This window comes from Desmodus rotundus, chromosome 1, assembly GCF_022682495.2.
Source record: "Desmodus rotundus isolate HL8 chromosome 1, HLdesRot8A.1, whole genome shotgun sequence".
NCBI classification, from domain to species: Eukaryota; Metazoa; Chordata; class Mammalia; order Chiroptera; family Phyllostomidae; genus Desmodus; species Desmodus rotundus.
In genome coordinates, this window is record NC_071387.1 from 78,832,613 (window position 1) to 78,851,945 (window position 19,333).

Below are 19,333 nucleotides of genomic sequence, written 5' to 3' on the forward strand. Positions count from 1 at the left end.
TAAAGAGATGCCAACTCAATATATAGGGAGTAATTCAAATTTAACATTTGTAATTAAACTTGAACCTCATTCCAGATCTTCTCAAGTCAGCAGTTCTAAACTATAGAAGCTTTATTTAGAAGCAGAAATGGAATAGTAATTGATACCCTAAGGATTCCAAAGAGTTAATGCAATTTTAGATGAATACTAACAGCACCAGCAGAGTAGGGCATTTGCACTTGATTCCCGTAATTCTATTTACTGGGGTGGCTTTGAAATGGTGGCTTTAGCTATTGCTAAGGCATTTCTCCTCACTCTTCTTTATGTCATGGCACATATAGAAAATGGTAACATCTACCTGGAGTAAACAGAGGTTGTTACTCAAGATTGGACGCTGGCTTAGATAATCTTGCTGCTCCGAGTTGTGGGATCAGTGTTTCAGTGAACCCGGATCCCATCGGTGATATAACATTATGTTTGGCCCGCAGACTGGGAAACTGACCTTGCTATTCTAATTGTGGTCTACAGACTAGTAGTGTTTGGCACTCCTCGAAGCTTGTTAAAAATGCAGAATCTTGGGCTCCACCCCAATCTACTAAATCAGAATCTGTATTTTTTTTTAATCCTCACCTGAGGACATGTTCATTGATTTTAGAGAGAGACAAAGAGGGAGAGAAAGAGAGGGAGAAACATTGATGTGAGAGAGAAACATGGATTGTTTGGCTCCTGTACACGCCCTGACTGCAGATTAAACTTACAACCTAGGTATGTGTCCTGACTGTGAATCGAACCCATAACCTTTTGGTGGTGCATGGGAGGATGCTCCAACCAACTGAGCCACCCAGCCAGGACCGAATCTATATTTTCAAGATCCCTAGTTGATTCCTGTGCACATTAAAGTTTAAGAAGTACTGCTCTAAGAAACTTTCAGCTCTAAAATTCAATGAACCTAAGAATGTTTTATAGAAGTATATTCTAGGGTATATTTCATAATCTTATTAAATGCCATATTACAGTTAGAATATAATTAAAACATATTTTTACACAAATTTGTTCCTAATTTTTGAAAACAGGCAAATGTTTACTTTTTAATTAGAAGGGAAATATACTTACTTGCTTGTACACCTGTCGTAAGTACATGATCTCCTCCACGGTTCCCAAAGATATCAGCCTAAACACTTTGACATCCCTGCACTGTCCAATCCTGTATGCTCTGCAAAAAGATTAAAAAGAAAAGCAAACAAAAATCAAGTGAAACAACTTGGGGTTCAGGCAATATCTTTTAGACGTAAAAATGGAACATTGGTAAAATTTTAATTAATTAAAAAATTATGTTTAGATATGCTATAGTATTTAATAACACAAAACAGAAATTCTTATAAAAAGTCCACTCATGAAGGAGAAAAGTATTATAGAAAAATGTACATATCTCGTTCATTTTTGTTACAAACATCACCTTTCATTATCCAAAAACTCTTCTTAAATTCACACCTTCCTTTATGGTAAGCTTAAGTTTATGAATGTTCCCAAATGATTTCATTTATATAAAACTCTCAAAAATGCAAACTAATCCATAGTGATAGAAAGCAGATCAGAGGTTGCTTGGGAATAGGGACCAGGGGAGGAGCAGGAGAGATGGATTACAAAGTAGCACAAGGAAAATTTGGGAGGTGATGGATATATTCACTATTTTTACTGGGGTGATGGCTTCACATTTGTAAACATGTATCAACACTTATTAACTGTGCATTTTAAACATGTACAGTTTATTATGTACTAATTATACATCAGTGAAGTTGTTTTTAAAGAAACTGGGGAAAAGCAGTTAGTCAACGAGTAAGCCTATTGAAGTGCAGGTTTATAGTCCTCATCCACAGAGACTTCCATGGGCTCTGTCTGACTGAATCACTTCGTTGACTAGTACCCCAGGTGTTTTGATAGGATCTACAGTACTAATTAAAACTCTAACCTGACTCACGGACACTGGTTAACTATGGTTCTAGTCGCTGAGCTTCTCCCAGGTGGAGGCTTTATTGGATGCTCAGAATGAGGTCACCTGCTTCTAAATACCTGTTATAGTCACCAGGGGGATCTAGGGCAAGGCCATACTGCCTCATGCTGGAAAATCTTACAATTTGGGGACATTTAATTTTGACCTTGTTAAGTTACTCTATGTTATTTGACCATTTTACTTGACACCTGTCAGTGGTGAGAGGCAGATTACAGACGTAGGCTCTGTGTTAAGAATGTGTGGATTCAGATCCTGACCCTGCCAATTCTGGCTGTGAACTTAAGCAAATTACTTAATGTTTTTGCTTTTATTTTACTAAGTTAATAATTTACACTACTTCCTCTTAGCTTATAAGGATATTGTGAGTTATTAAATGAGATAACCAAATGAGAATAGAACAATTCCTGACTCACAGTAAATATGCAATAAATATTGCTGTTATTTATTTATCCTTATTTTTACTGCCAATTAAAAAGAAAAACTGAGGCTAATCTGCTCTGCTTTGCACCCAGCACAGTATTAAGAGTATTATAATTGGGGTGATATTAATAACACAGTGTATTATAAGCTGAATTATATCTATTAAGCAAATAGTAATGGATAATTTAAATTTCTATAAAAACAAAATAAATTCATATCTGATTTGCTTTGACATATATCTAACATGACATGTAATAAATACAAAGTGATCAATAAATATTTTTGATATTTATCTATATAGCATTGAAAAATAAGTGAAATATCTCCATTAAAAAAAAACCCAGCTGGGAATAAGCAGTCCTTCACAAAGTAGTACATCTTTGATTCTACTTTCAGTTTCTTCTAAGATTATTTAAATATTTTTTCACATCATCTTTAGCCAACCTTAATCATTTACATCTAGAAAACATTAGACATTATAAATAAATAGTCTTGATGCTTATTTGGCCTTTCTGCTTCTTAAGCTTTCCTGTATATTTGCCTTTTCCCCTCTGATTAGATTTTTCAAAAGTTTGTCTATTTTACTCTTTATATTGAATAATGTGAATTTTTGATTTGTTATGTTTTGCTTGTATTTTAATAACTTAATAATTTATACAATTTCCTCTAGTTTCCTTAGGTTTACTTTATTTCTCTACTTTTCTAAATGACATCCTTCTTTCACTTACATTCTATGTTTCTTTTTTAAGAAATAAATTTAAAACTCTAAATTAGCAATGGAACTCAAATATTGATTCATAGTAATTTCATTTCTATTTATTTCTAAGTAATCAATTTTTCTCTATTTCCTCATTTTTTTATTGTTATAAAATATCCATAACAAAATTTAATCATTTTAACTATTTTTGAAGGCACAAAGCTTTTATTTTTATTATTTTAAAAGTTTTTACTTTCAATTACAGATAACATACATTACTATATTAGTTTCAGGTGTACACCCCAGTGATTAAATATCACAGAACTTAGTAAGTGATCATCCTGACAAATCTCGCACCCATCTGACACCATACATAGTTATTAGACTATTATTGACTATATCCCCTATGCTGTACTTTGCATCCCCATGACTATTCTGTAACTACCAATTTGCACTTCTTGATCCCATCACCTTTTTTGTCTATTCCCCCAACCCGCTTCCCATTGGCAATCACCAAAATGTTCTCTGTATCCATGATTCTGTTTCTGCTCTGCTTGTTGGCTTATTTTGTTTTTAGATTCAATAATTGATAGATATGCATTTATTGCCATTTTATTGTTCATATATATTTTTAATATATTTATTGATTATGCTATTACAGTTGTCCTCACTCCACTCCATCCTGCCCACCCCCTCCCTCCCACATTCCCCCCCTATAGTTCATGTCCATGGGTCATACTTATAAGTTCTTTGCCTTCTACATTTCCTACACTATTCTTACCCTCCCCCTGTCTATTTTCCACCTATCATCTATGCTAGTTATTCTCTGTACCTTTCCCTCCTCTCTCCCCCTCCCACTCCCCTATTGACACCCCTCCATGTGATCTCCATCTCTATGGTTCTGTTCCTGTTCTAGTTGTTTGCCTAGTTTACTCTTGTTTTTGTTTTAGGTGTGGTCGTTAATAACTGTGAGTTTGCTGTCATTTTTACTGTTCCAATTTTTGATCTTCTTTTTCTTAGGTAACTCCCTTTAACATTTCACATAATAAGGGCTTGGTGATGATGAACTTCTTTAACTTGACCTTATCTGAGAAGCACTTTATCTTCCCTTCCATTCTAAATGATAGCTTTGCTGGATACAGTAATCTTGGATGTAGGTCCTTGCCTTTAATCTTGGGTAATGTAATTATGATGTGCCTTGGTGTGTTCCTCCTTGGGTCCAGCTTCTTTGGGACTCTCTGAGCTTCCTGGACTTCCTGGAAGTCTATTTCCTTTGCCAGATTAGGGAAGTTCTCCTTCATTGTTTGTTCAAATAAGTTTTCAATCTTTTGTTCTTCCTCTTCTCCTTCTGGCACCCCTATAATTCGGATGTTGGAACGTTCCCAGATGTCCTGGAGGTTCCTAAGCCTCTCCTCATTTTTCCGAATTCTTGTTTCTTCATTCTTTTCTGGTTGGATGTTTCTTTCTTCTTTCTGGTCCACACCGTTGATTTGAGTCTCAGTTTCCTTCGCATCACTATTGGTTCCCTGTACCTTTTCCTTTGTCTCTCTTAGCGTAGGCTTCATTTTTTCATCTAGTTTTTGAACAGATTCCACCAATTCTGTGAGCATCTTGATAACCAGTGTTTTGAACTGTGCATCCGATAGGTTGGCTATCTCTTCCTCGCTTAGTTGTATTTTTTCTGAAGCTTTGAAGTGTTGTGTCATTTGGGCCATTTTTTTTTCTATTTTTTTGTCTTGGCATGTCTGTTACTTTAAGGGGCGGAGCCTTAGGTGTTCACCGGGGCGTGGTAACGCTGGTTGCTGTACGTGGGGGAGGGGCCGAGAGGGAGCAGTGGCACCCGCTCCACTCTCCACCGGACCTCAATCTTTCACTCCACTACCCACAATCAAATTGGGCCCCTCTGGTGCTGGTTCCCATGTGGGTGGGCTTGTGAACACTCCAGGCCCCTGTGGGTCTCTCCAATGACCTCTCCTGCAAGGCTGGGAGTCTCTCCCACTGCCGCCCCAACCCCCATGGGCGTTTTCAATCAGAGGTTTGAGGCTTTATTTCCCTGCGCTGGAGCCCTGGGTTGCGCGGTCTGCTTCATGTGTGTGCAAATGTGGGGCCGCTGGGTGCTACCCACTGCCCTGCCTGCCCCATTCTCTGCCACTCTGAGTCCGGCCCTCTCGATTTATCTGCGCGAATGTGGGGCCTCAGGGTCTGCTAGTGGTTGGACTGCCTGCCCTGTTTGTCCCACACTCCGCCAGTCTCAGTCCCGCCACGGCCACGCGAGTCCTCTCTGCCCCGGTGCCCATCTCCACCCCTCCTACCGGTCTGGATGAATGTTTACTTTTTATTTCCTTGGTGTCGGACTTCCTTCCTTGCTGTTCGATTTTCTGTCAGTTCTAGTTGTGCGAGGAGGCGCAGTGTGTCTACCTACGCCGCCATCTTGGTTCTCAGTTGTTCATATATTTTTAATCTTTTTTTTCTTCTTAAAGAAAACCCTTAAACATTTCCTATAATACTGGTTGGGTGGTGATTAACTCCTTTAGCTTTTCCTTGTCCGGGAAACTCTTCATCTGTCCTTCAATTCTAAATGATAACTTTCCTGGGTAGAGTAATCTTGCTCATGCTTCTCATCACTTTGAATATTGACAATCCCTTTTGGCCTGCAAAGTTTCTGTTGAGAAATCAGCTGACAGTCTTATTGGAGCTCCCTTGTAGGTCACTGCTTTTCTCTTGCTACTTTTAAGATTCTGTCTTTAACTTCAGGCATTTTAATTATGATGTGTCTTGGTATGGGCTTCTTTGAGTTCATCTTGTTTGGCTTTCTCTGTGCTTCCTGGACTTGTATGTCTATCTCCTTTACCAAGTTAGGGAAGTTTTCTGTCATTACTTTTCAAATAGGTTTCCAACTTCTTGCCCTCTCTCTTCGTCTGGCACCCCAGTGATGCGAATGTTGGTATGCTTGAAATGTCCCAGAGGCTCTTTACACTATCCTCATTTTTCTAATTCTTTTTTCTTCTTGACATTCCAATTGATTGTTCTTTGCTTCCTTATATTCCAAATCACTGATTTGATTCTTGACTTCATCCACTCTACTGTTGATTACCTGTAAGTCATTCTTTATTTCAGTTAGTGTATTCTTCATTTCTAACTGGTTCTTTTTTATGCTGTCGAGGTCCTCACTAAGTTCACTGAGCGTCTTTACAACCAGTGTTTTGAACTCTGCATTTGGTAGATTGTCTGTCTCCATTTTGTTTAGTTCTTTTTCTGGAGTTTTATCTGTTCTTTCATTAGGTCATGTTTCTTTGTCTCCTCATTTTGGCGGCCTCCCTGTATTTGTTCCTATGTATTAGGTAGAGCTGCTACATATCCCACATTTAGTAGAGTGGCCTAATATAGTAGGTGTCCTGTAGGGTCCAGTGGCATAGCCTCCCCTACCACATGGGCTGTGTACACCCTCCTCTTGTAACTGAGCCTTGATTGCTGTTGGCATGTCAATGGGAAGGGCTGACTCAGGCTAATCAGCTCAAGTGGGGTGTGACCAATGACCATTAGCCTCTGACCACCATCAAGGATGAGCTGTGCAGTGGCTCACTCTACAAAGCAGGACTTAGTTCAGCAGGGGTCTGGTGTCCACTGAGTTTATCCCTTGAGTGAGTCTCTTGTGGAGATGGTTAGGTGGTAGTGCTCAGATTGGCATGAAGCTGTCCTAGGAGGTATAGGCCAAGGTCAGCTACTGCTTGTATTTTGCGTGGGGCCACTGGCATAAGCTACAAAGCAATCTGCAGATGGCACCTACCTGTGCTGGGCTTGGAGGTGCCTAGGTAAAGCCAAGCTATGCACCAAGGCCAGCTGCTGCTAGTGCTAGGCTTGGAGCCACCTAGCAAGAGGTGTGGGGCTCACTGAGGCCAGATGCTGCTTTTTTGAGAGAATTTAGGAAAATCTGAAGCATGAGCCAGGACAAGCAATTTGTATGGAAAAGCCACTGGAAAACAGCTTGGCTGGGCCTGAAAGTTGTGTGTGGTAGGGCCTCAGGGAATCAATCACCAGGGTGGGGCAAAGATTGTGAGCCAGGTTGATGGAGACGCAGATATGGTGCCCACCTGCCAGTCTGTTGGGGGAGGGCTCAGCAAAGGAACAATTGCCTCTCCTTGCACTTGTGTCTGGGAGAAAGCTGCCCTTCTAGCTCTTGCCCTGATACTAAACAATTCAGTTCCTCCTGGCATGTCCCTGGTGTCGTCTTTCAAGGTTCAAGATACTGCTCCCATGCTGGAGCTCAGAGGGAGCTAGTCTGAATAAGTCCCTGCATGGGCCCTTTAAGAAGAACTGCCTCAGACTCCACAAGTTTCTATTTTCCTCAGTCTCAATCCCCACTGGTTTTCACAGCCAGAAGTTATAGGGACTTTCCTTCCTGGCACTGGAACTCTGGCTTGGGGACCTGTTGTGGAGTTGTGACCCCTTGCTTCTCATGGGGACCTCCACAGCTGAGCTATCCCTCTGGATTTTTATCCCTCTGGGTATGGGACCAGTCCATTCCACATCTCCCCACTGCCCCCCATGCCCCCACATACCTGTCTTGATGTGGTTTCCTCTTTAATTCTGTAGTTGTAAATCTTCATTCAGCTTGATATCTGGTGGTTCTGAATGATGGGTATTCTGTAGTTTGGTTGTAATTTTGATGTGATTGTGGGAGGAGGTGAGTATCAAGTTTACCTGTGCTGCTATCTTGACTTGAAGTTCCTAACTATTTTTAAATGTACAGTTCAGGGACGTTAAGTACCATGACATTACTGCATAACCACCATGACTATTTACAGAACGTTTTTATCTTCCTTAACTGAAAAAGAGTACTCATTAAACAATAACTTTCTATTCCCACCCCTAACCCTTAGTAACATTTATTCTATGTTCTGTCTCTATGAATTTGACAAGCCTAGGTACCTCATATTAATGCAATCCTTTTGCAATATTACTGTAAATTCAGTAGTAATATCTCTCTTTTCCTTTCTGATTTTAGTTATTTAAGTGTTCTTTTTTCTATATCTAGCTAAAGGTTTGTCGAGTTTGTTGATCTTTTTGAAAAAACAAATCTTGGTTTTGTTGATTTCATTTTGTTTTTTAATCTCTATTTTCTAATCTCTGCTCTAATCTTTATTATTTCCCTTCTGTTGCTGCTTTTGAGTTTAGTTTGTTTTTCCTTTTCTAGTTTCTTAAGGTATTAGGTTAGATTGTTAATTTGAGACTTTTCTTTTTTTTTAATGTAAACATTTACAGCTATAAATTTTCCTCTTCGCACTGCTTTTGCTGCATCCCATAACTTTTTTTTTTTACTTTCTTTTTTTTTTTTAAATATATTTATTGATTATGCTATTACAGTTGTCCTATTTCCCGCCCCACTCCACTCCATCCTGCCCACCCCCCTCCCTCCCACATTCCCCCCCTATAGTTCATGTCCATAGGTCATACTTATAAGTTCTTTGGCTTCTACATTTCCTACACTATTTTTACCCTCCCCCTGTCTATTTTCCACCTATCATCTATGCTACTTATTCTCTGTACCTTTCCCCCTCTCTCCCCCTCCCACTCCCTTAATGACAACCCTCATGTTCTAGTTGTTTGCCTAGTTTGCTCTCGTTTTTGTTTTATGTGTGGCCATTAATAACTGTGAGTTTGCTGTCATTTTTACTGTTCCAATTTTTGATCTTCTTTTTCTTAGGTAACTCCCTTTAACATTTCATATAATAAGGGCTTGGTGATGATGAGCTTCTTTAACTTGACCTTATCTGAGAAGCACTTTATCTTCTCTTCCATTCTAAGTGATAGCTTTGCTGGATACAGTAATCTTGGATGTAGGTCCTTGCGTTTAATCTTGGGTAATGTAATTATGATGTGCCTTGTTGTGTTCCTCCTTGGGTCCAGCTTCTTTGGGACTCTCTGAGCTTCCTGGACTTCCCGGAAGTCTATTTCCTTTGCCAGATTAGGGAAGTTCTCCTTCATTATTTGTTCAAATAAGTTTTCAATTTTTTGTTCTTCCTCTTCTCCTTCTGGCACCCCTATAATTTGGATGTTGGAACGTTTCAAGGCGTCCGGAAGGTTCCTAAGCCTCTCCTCATTTTTCCAAGTTCTTGTTTCTTCATTCTTTTCTGTTTGGATGTTTGTTTCTTCCTTCTGGTCCACACCATTGATTTGAGTCCCAGTTTCCTTCTCATCACTATTGGTTCCCTGTACATTTTCCTTTGTTTGTCCTAGCATAGGCTTCATTTTTTCATCTGTTTTTCGAATAGATTCAACCAAGTCTGTGAGCATATTGATAACCAGTGCTTTGAACTGTGCATCCGATAGGTTGGCTATCTCTTCCTCGCTTAGTTGTATTTTTTCTGGAGCTTTGAAGTGTTCTGTCATTTGGGCCATTTTTTTTTTGTCTTGGCGCGTCTGTTACTTTAAGGGGCGGAGCCTTAGGTGTTCACCAGGGCGGGGTAATGCTGGTCGCTGAGCTGTGGCGCTGTACGAGGGGGAGGGGCCGAGTGGGAGCAATGGCGCCCGCCTCACTCTCCTCTGGATTTCAATCCTTCACTCCGCTACCCACAATCAAACTGGGCCACTCTGGTGCTGGTTCCCGAGTAAGTGGGCCTGTGCACACTCTAGGCCCCTGTGGGTCTCTCCAACACCCTCTCCTGTGAGGCTGGGAGTCTCTCCTGCTGCCGCCCCAACCCCCAGGGGCGCTTTCAATCAGAGGTTTGAGGCTTTATTTCCCCGAGCTGGAGCCCTGGGTTGCGCGGTCTGCTCCCCGCCGTTCGTCAGGTTTATCTGTGGGCAAATTTGGTGCTGCGGGGTGCTACCCGCTGCTCTGCCTGCCCCACTCTCCGCCACTCTGAGTCCGGCCCTCTCGGTTTATCTGCGCAGATGTGGGGCCGCAGGGTCTGCTAGTGCTCGGACTGCCTGCGCCATTTGTCCCACACTCCGCCAGTCTCAGTCCCGCCACAGCCACTCGAGTCCTCTCCACCCCGGTGCCCGTCTCCGCCCCTCCTACCAGTCTGGATGAATGGTTATTTTCTATTTTCTTGGTGTTGGTCCCCCTTGCTGTTCGATTCTCTGTCAGTTCTGGTTGTGCGAGGAGGCGCAGTGTGTCTACCTACGCCGCCATCTTGGTTCTCCATCCCATAACTTTTGATATGTTGTGTTTTAATTTTTTCAAGATCTTTTCTAATTTCCTTTGCAATTTCTTTTTGACCCACTGGTCGCTTAAGAGTGTGCTGTTTAATTTCAATATACCTGTGAATTTTCTTGTGTTTCTTCCACGATCGATTTCATTTGCATTTTATTGTAACTGGGAAAAATTTTATAATTGCAATCACTTTAAATTTATTAAAACTTGTTTTGTGATTCATAGGATCTATTGTGGAAAATGTTCCATTGGTACTTGAGAAAAATGTATATTATGCTGTTGCTTTGAGGCCGGTTCTATATATGTCTATGAGGTCCAGTTTGTTTAAGTGTTGTTTAAGTCCTCTCCTTACTGATTTTCTGACAGGAAGTCATATCCATTATTGAAAGTGGAGTATTGAAGTCTCCTACTATTATTGTGGAGCTAGTTATTTCTACTTATAATACTGTCAATGTTTGTTTTATATATTTGGAGCATTTCTGTTTGATTGTTACAGCTTCTTAGTGAACTGAATCTTTTCTTATTGTATATTATCTTTATTTGCTTCTTGCAACAGGTTTCAGCTTAAAGTCTATTTTGTCTGATATTAGTGTAACCACCTCTCCTGTCTTTTGGTTACTCTTTGCATGAAATATCTTTTTTATCCTTTCACTTTCAACCTATGCATGTCCTTAGACCTAAGAGTCTCACAGACTGCATATAGATGGATACCATTTTTAATCCATTTTACCAATCTATGTTTCTTGATTGGGGAATTTAATCCATTTGCTTTTAAAGAAATTAATGATATGGAAGGAATTACTTTTGCCACTTTATTTATTCTCTGTATAACTCATAGCTATTTTGTCCTTCATTTCATCCATTAATGCCTTCCTTTGTGTATACCTGATTTTTAAGTAACATACATTAATTATTTTCTCATTTCCTTTTGTGTACATTATATACATATTTGTGGTTACCCTGCAGATTACATATAACATCCAAAAGTTGTAACAATTTATTTTAAATTGATCCCAACTTAACTTCAGTTGCATTAAAAATGCCTTTTTTTTTTTTTTAAAGCTCTGGCCCCACTTGTATGTTACTGATGTCACATATAATTGCTTTATGTATCATATGTACATTAACACAAATTTCTATGTGATAAACTGGGTATTTTATCTTTGTTTTTATAAATAATTTTCTCTCCCTCATTCTCACTCTGGCATCTTTTAACCCTTCTTTTTATCTATGGAACTTAGAAATATCACCAAGATATATGTATGTATGTTTTCTCTCCCGTTTAAGTCATTCTTTATGATCTAAAATATTCATTTCTTCCTCTGTGTTCTTCCATCAACTGTTGATTGTGGTTTTACTCTGCTGGCTTCTTGATCACACAGATTCTGTTTTCATTCTGTACTGTAGGAGTTTCTTGATACTTCTGATCTACTAATAGTGACCTTTCCTATTTTCCTGAAGTACTGTGGACTTATTTTTTCTTTTTAAATCAACTCTGACATAACAATGGAATTTTGATATGAATGAAAAATAAATAGCTATTATCATCCTGCTCCTTGGATTCAGAACTCCATGGTTATCTTAAATAGCTTTTTTAAACAAGGTTTTCCCTATCTTCTAATCATAGTCATATGATAAACAACCTAACCAATTCAGAAAAATGTTTTGATTAAAAGTACTTGCAGGTCACTTTACATTTTGTCAGTATTATACCTGTCGATGGCTTGAAGATCATTGGCTGGATTCCAAGTAGGATCAAATAATACAACAACATTGGCTCCAGTAAAATTGAGGCCTAGTCCACCAGCCCTAGAGGAAACAGAAAGAGCACATTAAAACAGTAAAAACAAAAACTGTTACCCTATAACTCAATTGTGCCATATTTCTATAACCAAATCAACATAATATTGCATTCACATAGTAAAAGCAAGGTGATTAAAACATAAATATGTCACAAATGAAATAGTTATGAAATATATTTTTCTGTCACTCCAGACTACCCCTAAAAAATTTGACCATTAGAGTCTATATAAACAGACTATGCTGATTATACTCAAATACTATTTCTGTAAAAGTTTCATAATGTAATTTTTAAATACTGTTGGTACCGTATTTTGCCATGTATAATGTGCACTTTTAGCCCAAATTTTTGAGGGAAAAATAAGAATGCACATTATACATGGGTATAATGATTACATACCATGGGTATAATGGGCATAATAATCCCATGTATAACTGTGCACCAAAATGTGGGTGCGCCTTGTACATGGGAACGCTTTATACATGGCAAAATATGGTATGTTGCAGCTAAACAAAGTAATGTACACATTAAAAAAAATCAAGCTAGGAGTAGATACACTTCTTCTTATTCCGCCACTAAGTGCAGCTAAATGAAAATCCTGGGTATTACATATAAAATGACCACAAGACACTAAAAGGTAGAGAGAACACAGACTGGCTAGGAATTACAAGACGTGAACAATGACATGGCAGTGAGTTTCCTGGCCTTTTTTTCTTGCCTAATATATCCCAGACTGGGCTTTGCAGAAGCTAGTGAACTGGAAATGCCAACAGTTACAGACAAAAAAGCCCCAAGTAAATCCTTCCTTTAGCCAAAGAAAGGAAAGATGTAGCCTTTTAAATCAGAAAAATGTTAGATAATAACCAGCCTATTCCTACAAAGACCACAGAAAAAGATCTGTGGCCTTACCCTCAATCTAGTCAGTAAAGACTAAGTGAAAAGACTAAACTTCCAATCTTGCTTGAATGTAATTAGACACTTTTAACCCCTGCTTGTGTGGTGTCAGAAAAGACTGATTGAGGAGCTAAGACTTTCATTTCTTCCCAGTGATAACCAGGTCCCGTTGTAGTGTCAGTGGAGGCCATCCAGAAATAGTAATGAAGTACCTCACTCTCAGGATTCAACAGAGGCTAAGTAGAATACACGGATTTCCATCCCTATGTGTCTGGCATGGTGTCTGGTTAAAACAGATTTAAATCAGATATAAAGTCTTATAACATAATACTAAAAAATGTACAGCATACAATAAAAAATTACTACCTGGCAATTCCACTGCTGTGGCTATTCCCTAAGAATCCTGAAGCATCAATTCAAAAGAACCTATGCACCCCAACATTCATAGCAGCACAATTTACATTAGCCAATTACTGGAACTAACCTAAGTGCCCATCAGTAAATGAGTGGATCAAAAAACTAGTACGTTTATATGATGGAATACTACACAGCAGAAAGAGTGAGCTCCTACCCTTCATGACAGCATGGATGGAACTGGAGGCTGTTATGCTAAGTGAAATAAGCCAAGCAGTGAAAGACAAATACCATATGATCTCACCTATAAGTGGAACCTAAACAACAAAAGAAACAAGTAAGAAAAATATAACCAGAGACATTGAAATTAAGAACAAACTGACAGTATTTAGAGGGGAGGTGGGAAGGGATAGTGGGGGGAAAAGAGGGAAGGGTTGTTGGGAACATGTATAAAGGACACCTGGATAAAGACAAAGGGGGTAGGATTGAGGGTGGGAGTTGGGGATGGCTGGGATGGGGGGGAGTGATGGGGGGTAAATGGAGACAATGGTACTTGAACAACATTAAAAAAATTCATTTTGTAAGAAGGAAAAAAAAGTCCAATCTTCAAAAGAAAATGCTGTGTTGGTTATGGATATCTATTTTGAAACCACACCTTATCATTTCTTTTCATATGAGAATTTTTTCCTGAACCAATTTTGTTAAAGAACTTGGTCTTGCCTGGCTACTTTAACCTTCATGTCCATGACCAAAATTAAGTCATTTGTAACACTCCTCTCTTCTTTATCTCTTTAATTCAGACAAATGAGTTTGGCCCTGAGACATGTAAGAGGAGCCAATGCATATATAACCAGATGCTTAAAGCTTTCCTTTCTTTTTTCAGTTATGTTGAAAAAAAAATTACTAGTCAGACCAAGATCCAGAAAAATCTCAACTTGAATGAGAAAAGGCAATCAACAGATGACAACAATTAATCAGATGTTGGAATTATCTGACAAGAATTTTAATTCGGTTGTAATAAAAATGCTTTGATAAGAAATTACAAATATGCTTGAAACAAACTAAAAATAGAAAGTATCAGGATATAAGGAAAATAGAAAGAGAATATTAAAAAAACAAATGAAATTTTAGAACTGAAAAATAACTGAATTACAAAACTTGCTGGAATGAACTTGATAGTACAATGGAAATGACAGAGAACAGAATGTATAAACATGAGAACAGGTCAATATTATGTACCTAATCTAAAGAACAGAAGGAAAATATACTGAAAAAAATTAACATAGTCTTAGAGACCTGAGGGACAGTAACAGAAGAGCTAATACTCAAATCATTATAGTCCCAGAAGGAGAAAAAAGAGAGGCTGAAAAAGTATTTGAACACATATGGCTAAAAACTTCTCATATTTGGGAAAAACCATAAACCTACACATTCAAGAAGTTGTATGAACTACAAAACTGATAAATCCAAAGAAACCCATGCCAAGATGCATCATAATTAAACCTCTGAAAACAAAACACAAAGAAAAAACTCTTGAAAGCAGTAAGTGAGTAACAACACATTACTTATACAGAAAACAAATTCAAATGGCAGCAGATTTCTCATCCGAAATCATGGAGGCCAGAAGGAAGGAGTACAACATTTTTCTAGTGCTGAAAGAACTAGAAAATCCAGAATTCTATATCTAGCAAAAATATCCTTCAGAAATGAGGGGTAAATCATGACATCCTTAAATTAAGAAAAACTAAGAATTTGTCACTGACAGACTTAAAGGGGAAAAATACTCCACAAAAACTAAAAACTATCCAATAATAAATGCTGTCAAATTTAGTTCAAAAATTATTTTTCTCTAGTCCCTTCTCCATTCCTATTTCCCCTGCCCTATTTCAAGCCCTTACTATATCACACCTGTTAAGTCCTGATATTATTTCATTGATTTCTTAACTGTCTTCCCCTACCTCAGACCTTAAATTCATTCTCATCCTACATAAAATTATTTTAAGCACAGGATATAAAAAAACAAGTATGGCAGTCCTCTGTTTTAAATCACTTTATCCTTATCCATCAGTGACCAACTCTTATATACTCAGACTTTATCTCATGGAACTACCAATATACTTAAAGTTGCCTTCATACACTACTTATAATTTTCTTAGCTCTCTTCTGTGCCCGGCTAACTACCACTTGTTCTTCAGTATTGCTAATGAAGGATGAACTAATTATTTCTCCTCTGTGCTTCCTTCTACCAGCACTTACCATACTATTTTGAAACCACTCTTTTACATGTATCTTACCTACTCCCTCCATCCTATTTTTTTTAGTTACAAACTTTAAAAGAGCTGGATCTGGACCTTTTACATCTTTTCTTCTCCAAGACCTGCCACAGAACACTCAATATGGTTTTTGTTACATTAACTAATGATTCCTCATATTTAGTCACATACCCAGCTTTTCCGTAAATTCCTTGGTGATTTTTGTACCTAAGCTGTTATCTCTGCATAAAATGCCCTTTACGGTAAACCTGCTTTTCCTTCTAATGAAATTTTATCTATAAGAGATCCGTTTAAACATAACTATCCTTTTATGATCTTTCTTAACATGCCTATTCTTTAAATGCTCATGAAACTTTACACATAACTCTAATAGGCATTTATTGGTCTTTGTGCTCCTCAGAGGCAAAAAAAGTCTGTTATGTTTCTTATCCTATATCAAGTAAGTGTCAATGAAGACAACTAAAATGAGCAAAGGGGTGTGAGATTGGTTAGATAACAAAATAAAGAATCAGAGGCAGGTTTTGATGATAGGTTTACATATGATTCTAATGACTTATTTGAAGGGTGGTTTAGTATCTCTTTTGGGACGTAAAAAAATGCCCTCAAATATCTGAGGCAGTTAAGATATAATTTTCTGGAATAAGGTTAAGAGAAATACTAAATTGCTTTTCTCAACAGCCTTTCAAACTATGATTCACGGGATTGGGATAATTAGGGGTACCTAAATATTCCCTGACAAGCCCAAAGTATGCTTTTTAAAATTGTGTCCAATAGAAAATGAATTATATCGTTTGAAAAATAACTTTAACTGGAACCTAATCAACAAAACGAACAAGCAAGCAAAATATAACCAAAGACATTGAAATTGAGAACAGGCTGAAGTGACCAGAGGGGAGAGGGGAGGGGATAATGGGGGAAAAGGGTGAAGGGTTTACAGGAACAATTATAAAGGACATATGGACAATAACAATGGGGGTGGAAACAGGGGAAGGAGGTGGGGAGGGCTGGGGTGGTGGGGAGGGGTTGGGGGGAAAAGGCAGAAAACTGTACTTGAACAACAATTAAAATATGTTAAAAAAATAAAAAATAAAGTATAAGTTTTCACCCAAAATAGATAAATAAATAAATAAATAATAAAAGGAAAAACAATTTTAACCCTTTAAAAATAAAATAAAATAAAAATTAAAAATCCATGGATGGATTAAATAGTAATTTCTAATACAGTTAAAGAAATAATTACGAGCTTGGCAGAATTCATCAAATTAGACTGGGGGGAGTTAATTGAGAGATAATTGGTTTCATAAGTTCTGTATTATTTGAACTGTTGAAGGCATTTATTTGATAAACTTAAAAATACTTATGTTTATTTTATAAAAACTAACTGAAGGTAGTATTCTATGCCATTTAATGCTCTGTATGTAAAGACTCAAGTGAGGAATTACGACTTGAATTAATTCACGGGAAATTAGGAATGCAGAGTTTCTCTCCTTTTGCCTTACTGTAAGAACTTAAGAATAATTTTAGTGCTCAAGAGTAACTATTGATAGCTCACTCATCATACATATCATTTTCTTTTTCATTAAACAATTTTTGACTTATTTCTACTTTCTACATCATACAATAAATAATTTTATTTTTAAAATCCCTTGAAATTCTTTTTAAAAGACAGTGGGAGCAAATATATAAACTACATTAGATGTTGATAGTTATGGGTTTGTTACCTCCCAAAACATTAATTTTACTTAGGTTTTTATATCGACTGACTGGTAACTTTTCATCTAAAGTGTATATATTCTTTAAAAGGTTTTAATTAGAGACTTGTAAATGAGTGTTAGAACTGATTTAGTTTTAATAAAACTTATAAATGTGGAGCTGCTCTGATTGAGATTAAGTAGAGACAAAGCAGGGACACGCGTGGCCCCCAGGCCCTGTGAGCTCTCTAGGGCTTCTTGATCACAGTTGGCAAATCAATGACACCAATGATTCCCTGTTATTTGATTAATAACTCAATTCTTTAATTAAGTTTTGTTCTGACCACAGACGTGAGTCAGAACACTCTACAGAAAATTCCTTTACAAAACTATTTTTTGGATTATTATCTTTGCGAACACAGATATATAAAGGGGAATTCAGTGATGACGAGGGAATTGAGAGAAAAGATTAAGTAAACCTCAAGAAACTGTTTTTTCAATCATAATTAATAGCACCTTTGCTGTTTTTCCTTAAGTCAAATAAAACAAAGCAATACAACTATCACCACTGAAAATTCACTAATAGTTTTAAAATTACCCTAAATCTTAAAAGCAATTAGATAAAAATCTAGTTATTAAATTTTATTTTCTTACATTGTGGAGACAAGGCAAACGTTAACATCTTGTGTGCCATTGAACTCTTTCACAATCTTGATTCTGTCCTCTGATTTTGTACTTCCATCAAGTCGTCGGTAATCAAGCCCAGACGCCATACAGTATTGCTGCAGCACATCAAGCAACTAGAGGAAAGGTACAGAGATGGGCAAAGGGGAATTCATGGTTTAATAAGCTTTACACCATTACAGAGATAAAATTTACTAAATATTAATTATTGCTGCTTACAATTTATTTCTTATAATTACAAGAGCAACAGATATTTTTCTGACTCATATATTTTATTATCCTAAAACTGACCTTAATCTTCACCAACTGTTCTTTAGGGGAAAAAAAAATCAATCTTTAATTTTTAAAACTAAAGCCAAATAATAAGACAAGTATTGGCCAAAAGATTTATGTAAATATATTTCATTTATTTATGCTATTTCCTACATTTTAAAATGTCTTAAATATTTTAAAGAACATTTTAATTATCAACAGAAAATATCAACGGAAAATTAAAAACCTATCTTTGAGTTTGCTATTTGACAGTAACCCTGATATCACTGAGATTTAAAAGTCCCTTAGCTACCTCACTACCATTCCTACAGAATGTAAAAGACAGAACCTATGGCTGGATGCCATTATGTATTTGAGGCTTTCTCCTTATTAAGGCCGGGCTGATCAAGAATGCACTTCAGACCAAACTCACCTTGGTGGAGAAGGAAAAAAGAAGAACTTTATCTCTGTTTTTCCTGCAATGACTTAAAAGCTGCTGAAGGACCTAGAAATGAAGCACAGGACATCAGTGAACCAGTTCCAACTAAGCGTACACTTTGTACATATAAACATCACTTGAGAATTTCTTAAGAAGTATTTTTATGGAACATAACCTCAGTCAGCTTTCCTAATTCCCTTCATCGTTGGCAACTTAGAGAAATAAAGTATTAGATATTACATGAAATGTTATTCATCATCATATTGTGAATAATGAGGTAAAGTCCCTAAAGAATTTTATTTTATTTCATCTTGTTTTAATAAAAAGAAATAATTTCAGATTAAGAGACACAAATAAAGAGATTAATTTAATTTCCAAAATACACTTTTTTATACCTACAATATGTTCAGAAATTAAATCAGAGTAGCATTCCTTTAGGAAGTATTTAAAATTTCTCTTGATATTTATTTCTTAAAATTATCAGTCAGATATATACCTCTTCTCATTGTCTCCTCTCGGTTTCTCTATTTTATAGTAAGCCCTGACTTCCACATTTGATTTTGACCTCAAAATACCAATAATCTGCCTCTATACACGGTGCTTTTTAGGGAAGAAACAAATAATCCGAAGTCTGTGTATAATAGTAATACTATTGTTTTAAAAACAGGCATTTCTTTTTAATGCA

At 37.2% G+C, this 19,333-nt stretch overlaps 1 protein-coding gene across 5 annotated transcripts in view; it reads right to left on the reverse strand.

Annotated features, from left to right (window-relative positions):
* The window catches only part of ERCC6L2 (ERCC excision repair 6 like 2), a 207,085-nt gene that overhangs the window by 111,645 nt on the left and 76,107 nt on the right, over positions 1–19,333 (reverse strand). For all 5 annotated transcript variants that reach the window (XM_045193622.2, XM_045193623.2, XM_053925211.1 and 2 more), the window contains exons 10-13: positions 18,643–18,714; positions 17,928–18,073; positions 11,974–12,069; positions 1,093–1,192 (exon numbers count right to left, since the gene is read on the reverse strand). In XM_045193622.2, coding sequence (XP_045049557.2) covers positions 1,093–1,192; positions 11,974–12,069; positions 17,928–18,073; positions 18,643–18,714 — 414 coding nt within the window. The remainder of the gene's footprint in view (positions 1–1,092; positions 1,193–11,973; positions 12,070–17,927; positions 18,074–18,642; positions 18,715–19,333) is intronic.